The 10,923-nt window shown below is 39.0% G+C and overlaps 1 protein-coding gene across 2 annotated transcripts in view; it reads right to left on the bottom strand.

Moving 5' to 3' along the window:
- The window catches only part of LOC107563915 (septin-7-like), a 54,483-nt gene that overhangs the window by 11,354 nt on the left and 32,206 nt on the right, over nucleotides 1-10,923 (bottom strand). For both annotated transcript variants that reach the window (XM_016248897.1, XM_016248898.1), the window contains exons 5-8: nucleotides 6,432-6,532; nucleotides 6,159-6,293; nucleotides 4,312-4,429; nucleotides 2,057-2,149 (exon numbers count right to left, since the gene is read on the bottom strand). In XM_016248897.1, coding sequence (XP_016104383.1) covers nucleotides 2,057-2,149; nucleotides 4,312-4,429; nucleotides 6,159-6,293; nucleotides 6,432-6,532 — 447 coding nt within the window. The remainder of the gene's footprint in view (nucleotides 1-2,056; nucleotides 2,150-4,311; nucleotides 4,430-6,158; nucleotides 6,294-6,431; nucleotides 6,533-10,923) is intronic.

Genomic DNA, 10,923 nt, shown 5'->3' with positions numbered 1-10,923 from the left:
TAACCAGTTTTAAATTCCAGTTGCGCAGATGGGGCAAGTTGTAACACTGCGTTACAATGTGCTATTCTATGACATTAGCTATGTAATTTACACTATTTACTTTAATTAATTTTAATGAGAAATAACGAGAAACAGGTGAATAAAGACTGACAGTCAATGTTTAATGTTTAGAAATTATTATTTCATATATATATATATATATATATATATATTTATTAACAAAACATTTTAGTTTGTCTTGTATATTTTTTTCATTCGATCAGATACGATTTTAAGCTGTCATATGGTCAAGTTACAACGTGCCCCTCAGATGTTACAATGTGTTCCACCTACGGGGCATGTTGTCACATTTCACTTCCATTTTTTGAGGGTAAATAAAGAAAACCGTATACACTGTAATTATGAAACAAAGCGACATATTTGTACTAGACAAGTGTAAAATTACCGTGGATAAAAAATATATATATATTCTGAACCCCATGTGGATTTACACAAACTGAGAAAGTCAAAAAGTGTTACTTTGTGCCCCGCTCTCCCCTACCTCTGTAAATAAATACAATATAAATTCACGTCTCGCGCACTTTAATGCCCTTTGAATGTAACGTGTACGTTCCCTTGGAACTGGAATCATGACGGAATTTCATGTGAAGTCCACTTCGCAGGGCACTTGGTCGAATAAGGCACCGCGTGAATGCTGCTGCCTGAACAAGAGACTTCCTTACTGAAGTGAAAGTGTTGGCTGGTGTCACTATCTCACGAACGCGCCGGCGGATCTCCACCAAATTCGGGGGATCCCTTCAGCTCGAGGAGCCCTCTCGAACGCCACCCTTCACGCGTCAGTAGCCCCCCAGGATCACTAGATCGGTCGGCGCTGGACCGCAAATTTAACCACCCCTAGCTCCCGAACCCTGGGGGCTATCCACGCGGGGGTGGTCTCATTCGAAAGAGGGCCTCGAGACGTACACTCGATTCGCGTTCGAGAGGGTTCATTGAGCTGAAGAGATCCCCCGAATTTGGTGCGGATTCGTCGCGCTGTTACGGAGATATGGTCGTTCAAAGTTTCAATGGTTTTCCATTGACTTAAGCTTTAAAGCGTTTCATCCAGGTCACCAGTAGCAAACAATGGAGTGCGCTCTGCTGGACAAACTAAGTAATTACATCATTTCAAGCATTTTATCTGCATTATATGTTCTGTAAAAAAAAAATTCATATCCGCGGCATATTCGCCGATATCGATATATCGGCGACAGGCTCATATCGGCCGATAATATCGGCAAAACGATATATCGGTCGGGCTCTAGATAAAAGGCATCTTTTCCATGTTAATCTGAGTTTTTGTCCTAACTAGCCGCGAAGGCCACACGCAAAATTCCTAATTTAGAAACGGTTTCTATTTCCGTGACATCACGACTGGAATAACAACATTCAAACTATATGACAGTAGATAATCTCATTTGATTATGTGCTTTATTCAAAGTTAAATGCCTCTAATATGAGTTTAAATATAATTTTGTGTGACCTTATAGTCATACTGAAAGCAACAATAGATATTTTATCTACTAGTGGACTCACTGCGTACCAATGTGTGTATTCCATGACAAAGATGTTATCAGTCACTCAGTATGCTGTTAAAAAGGTTTAATATTTATGAATTAGATTATAAACGTATCCATTTCGTTGCAAGAGCAGTGTGCTTCCAGAGAGAGCCCGCCCATACACGCTTCTGATTGGCTGTGATACTTGATTGATTCTGTTGCGTCGCAGCGTCGCATCGTGTCTGGTGTGGACACCCAAATTGCTTGTCACTGGAATCTTGTCGCGCCGCGTGCAGTTAGGACACGGTGTGATGCTGGTGAGCTGATTTAAACCACTGAAACAATCTACAAAACACCTTTGTTTTGGCCAGATTTTGTCTGAAATCACACCCATTCCGCCTTCAATTTTATTTTAAATCTACTGGGGCCTTAAAGCCATCTAGTCATTCAGATTACCACCAATTAGTAAATCTTGAAAAAATAAAATAAAATCATTCATTAACTTTCATAATCAAACAAACCTTAATCTTCTTGACTAGCTTGCTCTCCTCCTCGTCATCAGTCTCCGGGAACTCATAGATTTTGATCTTATGTTCCTGGATCTCTCTCATTATCTGGGAAAAGAGGAAAACAAAAGGACAGAGGTCAAATTGGTGCTGACAAGTAAAAAGACCTGCTATCTCCCAGCAGGCTCTATGGGCTCTCAGTGTCACTGGTTTGCAATTGCATTGACTCTCTAAGGAGTCAGCATAAAAACCATGTGTGGACAGATTTATCTGTAGTGTTATGATGAGTTCTCACTGCAGCCGCCGTTCGCAACACCCCAACACACACACGTTGCTTCAGCTGGTTTGCAGATGTTGCAACTGTCCCACATGCATGATTTGAAACACTGGGAATGCTTTCATGATGCTGAGATGCAACATAACTCCTGCGTCTCTATGAACGGCTGTTCAACAGCGAGGGCAGTTAATATCAAACTGAATGGAGGCTGAATGTTTGTTCATGCACATAAAACAGCAGCAAGTTTACCTTGGGGATTATATAATGGAAAACAAGATTTTCTTAGCTTTACGAAATAAAGCAATGTACTATGTAGATCTCCAAGATGGCGGCGCGTTCACACGCTGCGGCTTCTCTCCCAACAGAAAGGTCTTTTCGTGTTTTTTGTCTTGTGAGTCGCAGTGTTTTTGTACGCATTTGTTGCGTCTATTTGTTTCCAAGCGCACATATTGTCGTGAGTTTCTGCTCGATGTCGGCAGAACCACATTTTTAGAGTTAAACTCTGCACACGCCGAAGAGCTGCGGGATCTCGGTCTGCTCCGGAGGTCCACTCCAGCTGCATCTCGCCCACAGCGGAGGCGCCACAAGCGGCGGAGGGGTAAGCGCGGAGGTATCCGGGCTAGGCTAGCGGCTAACCCACACAAGCCGGCTATCCCCACCATCGAACTGGCTAACGTACGCTCTTTGGACAATAAACTGGACTACATCCGACTACTACGCTCAACTCAGAGGACTGTAAGAGACTGTTGTGTTTTTGTGTTCCTCCCCTCTTTTGCCCCACACACCACTGAACTCTGACCCTCTGATGGACTCTCCCACTCCCCCCCTCCCAAATACACACACACACTGTCACTTTAATCAGTCTGAAATAAGCTCTTTTGCACTACAAATCATTTTTTTGCACTACATCACTATATCTGCACTGTTGTTTACTTTACTGGTTCGCACTCTATCCTCCATATGCCTTGTGCTTTATATATATATTTTTACATTTTACCTTATTTGTATATTTGTATAGTTGTATTTTGTATTTTGTATAGTTGTATTTTGTATTTAATCTGTATTTATGTTATCTGTATGCACCCAAGGGTCTGAGAGTAACGCAATTTCAATTCTCTGTGTGTATGTGCTGTACATGTGGAAGAATTGACAATAAAGCAGACTTGACTTGACTTGACTTGATGTACACATGGGCTCTGTTCCAAAACCTAGTGAGCTGCCAAACTAGACAGCATTTTAAGGCATCATAGGTGCAAAATGCTTACACAAAGGCTATTAAAAATAATTATGATGTGTTAAAAGATATTGTTTTAATTTAAACCAGCACTGCATGTATCCTTTGAGAAGGCAATCCCAGATCAGAAAATCAAAATTTTTTAATTTAGTACTAAAAATTATGAATAAAAAAAATTATGAAAATTAATTTCATCTATTTCAAATTAGTTATTTTAACCAATATTGCGCACACACACACACATTATTTATATTTAAATAAATAAATAAATGCTGGTCAAACTGAACATTGTTGTAAGATAATATTGAACAATTTTTGCTGTAATGTCTCACTTTGATGCAGAATTCTTAGATGTTGCTAATAAACCTTTAAGTTTTGGCAGAAAACTGGAGGAATATCCCTGTGTTTCTCCAGTTTTCTGCCAATGAATTAAATACTGATTATTGTTCAGTATTTAACAATAAATGGGATGGAATTTATTGTTAAATACTGAACAATAATGTGACTCTGACTGCATTTAGATTAAATGACACTAACAACCTATTTAGGATTCACTCACATGGCAAGAACGTTAAACTCCATTCACAGCCAGATTATGACTAAGGATCATAAAGAGGGAGGAAATGTATTCTAGAAAAACAAAAACAAAACTGAATTGTGTTTTTTGGCCAATAAATCTTGTTATAGGTGGACTTCAGGGGGGAAAACCCCCCAAGTCTACAGGTAGTGAGTTTGGCGTTAGTATGCGATCACTCTCACCTGCTTCTTGAACTGTTGGCACTCCTCTGGAGTCAGTGTGTCTGCTTTGGCGATGAGTGGGATGATGTTCACTTTTTCATGTAACCGTTTCATGAACTCAATATCCAGTGGTTTCAGTCTGACAGACAGAGAGAGAGAGAGAATGTGAGGGTTTAATGTTTCAAACTAAACACTGAGCGTAAGTCCAAAAGCAGGCGCACAGGTCTCCTCTGTAGAGCAGCAGTGAGGGATCACATTCACACTGCTGTTTGGCAGCTTAGCTGAACTTATAGCTCGGCTTGTAGTAAAGCCACATGTGCTGCAAGAAGAGCAATAAATAAATGGCAGGAAATCATTTGTGCCTGTCAAATAAGGCCATTGTGATGTTCACAGCTTTAGCCATTGTACACACACACACACACAGGATTCGATTCAACAGGTGAAAAGCTTTTTTTGTGTCTTAACTAAATCAAGGTTATATTATACGTTTCAAATATACAGTGTACTGTGACATTTTATTAGATTGACATTCTGAGGAACTGGGAGGAGGAATTACTTTGCATCTCATACTTTGAAAACGACTTAAATATAAATGTGACATTTACATTTTCTGAAAATGTAACTGGTACTTTCCCCATTCAAAACGTACTGTGCTGGGGCCATGCCAATGTGCTGGGGGTTTCTGAGTGGTTGCCAAGACATTGCTATAAGGGTTGCTAAAGTGTTTTGAGTGATGGTAAAGAAGTGGCTATATGGGTTCTAGAGTGTTCAGAGTAGTTTTTAAGTCTATTATTACGGTGGTTTTTAGCACATAGCTACTGTATGTGGTTATGTAATGGCTCGAGTAAAAAGAGTTCAGCTGCAAGTCTCGTAAAAATTCTTGTCCCTAGGTTTGGCTCAAGCCCTTCTTTCAAAACTAAACCAAACCAAACAAAAACACCAAACAAGCCAAATCAAAACAAAACATAAAACACTTTCAAAAGCCAAGAAAACAAAACCACCACACAAATCAAACAAAAAAAGCAACAAACAAATCAAACCAACCAAACCAAATCAAAACTAAACACACCAAACCACCCAAACAAAACACACTTCCAAAAGCCACCAAACAAAACACCAGACAAACCACCAAAACAAATCAACCAAACCAAAACAAAAAAAGCACCAAACAAATAAAACCAACCAAATCAAAAACTAAACACACCAAACCAAAACAAAACACACACAATACAAAACATATCACTTTCAAAAACCACCAAACAAACCACCAACAAATCAACCAAACCAAACAAATAGCACAAAACAAATAAAAAAAACACAGCAAACCAAATAAAAACAAAACAAAAAACACTAAACCAAAAGAAAGCACACCGAACAATACAAAACATAAAACACTTTCAAAAGCCAAGAAAACCAACCACCAGACACACCAAAACAAATCAAAACTTAACACAGCAAACCAAACCACCCAAACAAAAAACTTCTCCCAACATGTCTCACTGTTTGAGATATTAAACAGGGTTAGGAGTTTGTTCCTCAAGTATGGGCAAACTGTATTAAATATACTTGTGTTTTCCTAACTTCTCAGCGTTCCCTGACTTCCTGGATGTGCAAACAAAAACAGCCAGAGCATGACTTTGAGCCACAGAAAGAATCAGTGTGAGAGAAAAAGAGAAAAGAAAGAAAGAGGGCCTAACCATTTCACACACGCCAAAGAACTTTGATTTAGTTGGATGAGTATGAGATTCAGATGAGATGCAACAATACAAGTCTCAAGAGCTCACCTCTAAAAGCCCCTCCACAGCAGAAATACAAGCAACAAATGCAGAGGGTTTGTGTGCGTTTAATGCTTGAAAAGGAGTGCCTACCCATGACCAGAGGGGGCGATGAAGTACAGACAGCAGTGCACTCGGCTGTCGGGCATCTGGCGTCGATTGACGCGTGACTCTGCGTTGAGGTAATCCTCAAACTTGCTGTCGATGTGATCGATGACGGGCTGCCAGCTACAGGACATGCAACCGACATTTCAGAGTCAACAACATGCAAATGTAATATAAACAAACCAACCATCTTTCATTTATTAAACACCAATATGAGGAGACTCCCAGATAACATGCAAAAAATAAAGAAATCACGCTTACCAGTTACTGTTATCCACAGCATCTCCGAACCCTGGCGTGTCCACGATGGTGAGCAGCAATTGAACTCCACCCTCTTTAATCAGCACCTTGGACTGCTCCACCTAAAAAAAAATAAAAATTTTATAACTACTAGCCAAACAAAAAAAAAACAATCACAAATGGCGATTTCCAAGTTTATTCAGTGCAAAAATTAAATAATAAAAAATGTTAATAAAAATAAATAAATAAAATAACAGTGATATAAAGGTAAAGCATGAAAAATTAAATAAAATCACTTATTTTCACTGCAATTGTATGTAGCCTCTATGTACTCAAAAACCAACATTATGTTCTGCTAAATGCCTTTCTTGAATGCCAGTTTTAAACACATGATCTGGAAGCTAACATTGGTTGACAAGTTTTCTTATTGGTTGACCAGTTTTGTACTTGGGTATAAAGGTGTTCTTGTTAAAATTTTGTATTGAAAATTGACAAAAAAAAAACAATTAAGACTTGATGTAAATCATAATGCTAATATAAAAATCCTAAACTGAGAGCAGTATCTGACTGAAATATGACACAAAATAAGAAAATGAAGAAAACCCTAGATCTACATGAATTAGCTGTTTTCAGAGAACTGTGGGGCAGATATGCAAACAGCATGAGGGCCAACACTCATGACAAGCACATACGCTCAGGTTTCCAGTCAATCATGAAGTCAATATCAGGGCCTGCAGGGCTCAAAACAACCATTCAGAGGTTTTCTGTTCACATTTAAGAGCAGCACAAAACGGAAAGCAAAGATTTTCTTGTTCTAATATAAACCAGGACATTCTGAACACTTTACCTATATTAATGTGGAACAGCTGATTTAACAAAAAGTTATTAAACTTTGGCATGAAACTTGCTCTATGGACATGAATGATACCTCAAGTCATGTTGAGAAACACTTCTATTGGTACTCCCCTTTTCCCCTTGACTGACCACACTGGGGTCGTAACATTAAGTGGAGCTTTAAATTGAAGGATCATATTTAAACATATTGTGAAGCAGTCGGCGCTCAACAGATTCAGCCCACATGTGTGCAACCTCAGCTAAAACAAGCTCAAGCCCACACCTTTCCATGTGCATCATAAAGCGGCTGTGGTCTGAGACTGTGGCTTCTGGGTTTGGGTTGTTCGGGGATGCATTTTATGATTTCCTCCTAAACAGCTCTCAGCATTCCACAGCTCAGACGGACACCACTGAGCCCAGCGCAGGACAGTCATTTCATGAAGCACACCCACCCAAAAAAGAAACTTGGCCAGCGACGTCTACCAAACAGCTGGGGTGGAGGAGCTACACACATGAGGCTGTTTTTAGAGAGCGTGCAAGTTCAATCTGACTTGTATGATTTGTGGGCCACTCGTGGTGGTTATCCAGCATGCTATTCACAGTAAAGAAATAGTCCAAACAACAATAATTTATTCTCTTTTGATGTGCCAAACTCATTGTGATTATCTTCCATGAAATATTCAAGACGGTTTTTTGCAGATATTTTCTTATGCTTTTGCCAAGATCTTTCGTACTACAAAATTGCACGTCCATGCACATCCAAAACTGCTGAAACAGTTCTACTCCGCCATCATTGAATCTGTCCTCTGCACTTCTATAACTGTCTGGTTCAGCTCAGCTACCAAATCTGACCTCAGAAGACTTCAGAGGGTAGTCCGGACTGCTGAGCGAATCATTGGTACAACCCTCCCTTCTCTCCAAGAACTGTACTCGTCCAGAGTGAGCAAAAGGGCTGGCAGAATCACTCTGGACCCCTCACATCCAGCACACTCCCTCTTTGAACTGTTGCCATCTGGTCGATGCTACAGAGCTCTGAGCACCAGAACGGCCAGACACAGGAACAGTTTCTTCCCTCAGGCCATCCATCTCATGAACACTTGACAATAACTGTGGAACACACACTATTTATTCACTCATACACTTATTTATCTAACACACATACTTAGTCTACATTTCAATTTGCACATAATATACCTGTACATACAACTGTCTATTGTTATATACCTGTACATACAGTTGTCGATTTGTATATTTTTTTATTCCTTATTTGTTCTATTTTTTTTATTTTATTATCTATGTTTTTTGTTCTGTCACTGTCATTCTCTTACACTGTGGAAGCTTCTGTCACGAAAACAAATTCCTCGTATGTGTAAACATACCTGGCAATAAAACTCATTCTGATTCATTATCATTCATACTACAAAATTGCACAGCCATAAAGTGGTCAAAATTTCAAATCAGTTGCTGGCCAATATATTGGTCAATATGTAGTTTTTATTTTTTTATTATTGGCATATCAGTTTTTCTGTTTGGCTGAACAGAAGTGTTGTAAGCGGGACTTTTATTTTAACAGCTTGCCCGCTATGGAGTACTGTATGTACAATTTGTGTTGCCTGGTCTTTAAATGAGGATAAATGATTCTGATTCACAGACTTACCCAGATTACCAAGCGCACTGGTTAGGGTGCTTACTTCCTTTTTTTATTCATGTTTTTAACCATTTCTTTATTTTTGAAAATGCTATAGTGGGATTACAAAATTAAGAGCTTGCTATCTTAAGTATACATTTTTATTTTATAATTTTTTAAAATAAAGTTAACTTTTACCATTTAAATCAAAATATATATATTTTTTGCATTCAAATGGAAGAAAGAAATCAATATGGGTTTAAAACATCATGAGGGCAAGTAAATACTGGAAGGCAAGTTTAATTTTTGGGTGAATATCATCCTTCTAAATACGCGCTCTCTCCCTCAGGTATAATAAAAGTAGCCTACTCAGGAAAAAACACGTAACTTGAGAGCACATTGGCAAATCCTGCTACATTTCTTTCTTCTCAGTGGAAGAGTTGTTTTCAAAACCATTAGCACTAGCTGAGAGGCCATGGGATGTTTTGGAAACATGAACGAAATGATGTGCTAAAGCGTACGTGCAGCCATTGCAGATCTGTCATTCTGTAAATTACCAACTCCACAGAAACAGGGAAAGAAAAAAGTCAGAAATGAGGCCAAGAATGTAGGAGAAATGGCTCCATCAGGAGGTGGTCGGCTGTGGAATGCAAACAGTCGTTTTGCAGGCGAGCGTGATGATGCCTGCTGCCTCACACCTGCTGCGGGGAGTGTGGAGGATTCCTGCGAGTTACTATCTGCAGTGAGCAGGTGATCTCTGATTCTTCACACTCCACCACTCTGCTGAGTAGTGGTTCAACAGATCACAAATCTCACGGTTCGGATCACATTTAGGGGTCGACCGGTATGTGTTTTTCAAGGCCAATGCCAATACCGATTATTACAGATCTTTCCTCGGCCAAACCCCATTCCTCAGCCATACCTGTCACACACCCAGTTTAAGAGCAGTGTTTTTCTTCTTGTAATCAAGAGCGCTTGTCCTCCTAATTTAAAAAAATTAAGGAGCACCTTCTGATCAATGATCAAAAATTCTGATCAAAAATTAGCCTTCCTAATATGAGGTGAAGTGATTTACAGGGGCATTTTCTTTTTACCTTTGCAATGGCATCATTTTCATCTGTCATTTTCAATTCAAAAATTTATGTTTATAAGCTTTTTAAAATTTCTATTTAAAACAATATAATAAGTAGAAGAATAAGACAAAAGTCACCAATCATGAAATTAGTATTAATGAAAAATGTATTTGTACTACAGAGGTGGCACAAAAAGAACACAAAAGTGGTAGTACATTTTCAGACATTCAATGAGGCTCAGAAGTGGCATGAGTGCAATTAAATTCATAAATTCATGTGGAGATTAATGTTTTAAATAAAATTTTGAATACAGAAATATTAAATGATTTAAATAACTGCAATCATACCTAAAAATGAAACAAACCGCCAGCAGGTGGCGGCAATTCACAGATTTTATCACTGAATCATTAATTCTATTGATTCGTTTGAACGGCTAATTCATTCAGGAATGAAGCAAGTGACTGTCTTTATGAATGGGTAATCATGAATCACTGACTCATTAGATTCGTTCAAAAACGCACTTTCATTCATGAATGAAACACCGCTGTGTTTGCTTTTAGAGATGTGAAGCGGCTGAGCTGTTACTTTATTTGGAACTATTTTCGTTGATGAAATAGCGCAAAATCAGACAGTACGTGTTTATTGAACTGTTGTATTAAATCAATATCACATTTGCAAACTCCTTGAATAATTATTAAAATCTGTCACTCTCCTTATCGCGATCTGTGGGCGCACAGAAAATGTGAGTTCTCAAGACTCAAAAGTACGTGCCAATGATAAGTTCCGTCATCTGTCATCGCGTTATAAGCGCGGAACCTGCGGGAATGAGTAGAATTATTATTAATAGCCGCAATCCTGCGCCTGAAATTCAAGACCAGCTCGGTGTTCTCTGCTAATAACCCGACTGTGAATGATGCGAGTGGCGTTATGTTGTCCGTGAGAAGCTGCAGCCGTGGCGGGGAGGATTTTTGGTGTGCTG

Source organism: Sinocyclocheilus grahami, unplaced genomic scaffold, assembly GCF_001515645.1.
Source record: "Sinocyclocheilus grahami isolate Dianchi unplaced genomic scaffold, SAMN03320097.WGS_v1.1 scaffold898.1, whole genome shotgun sequence".
NCBI classification, from domain to species: domain Eukaryota; kingdom Metazoa; phylum Chordata; class Actinopteri; order Cypriniformes; family Cyprinidae; genus Sinocyclocheilus; species Sinocyclocheilus grahami.
Note: the sequence above shows the minus strand (reverse complement) of the source record. Positions and strands in the feature narration are given on the sequence as shown.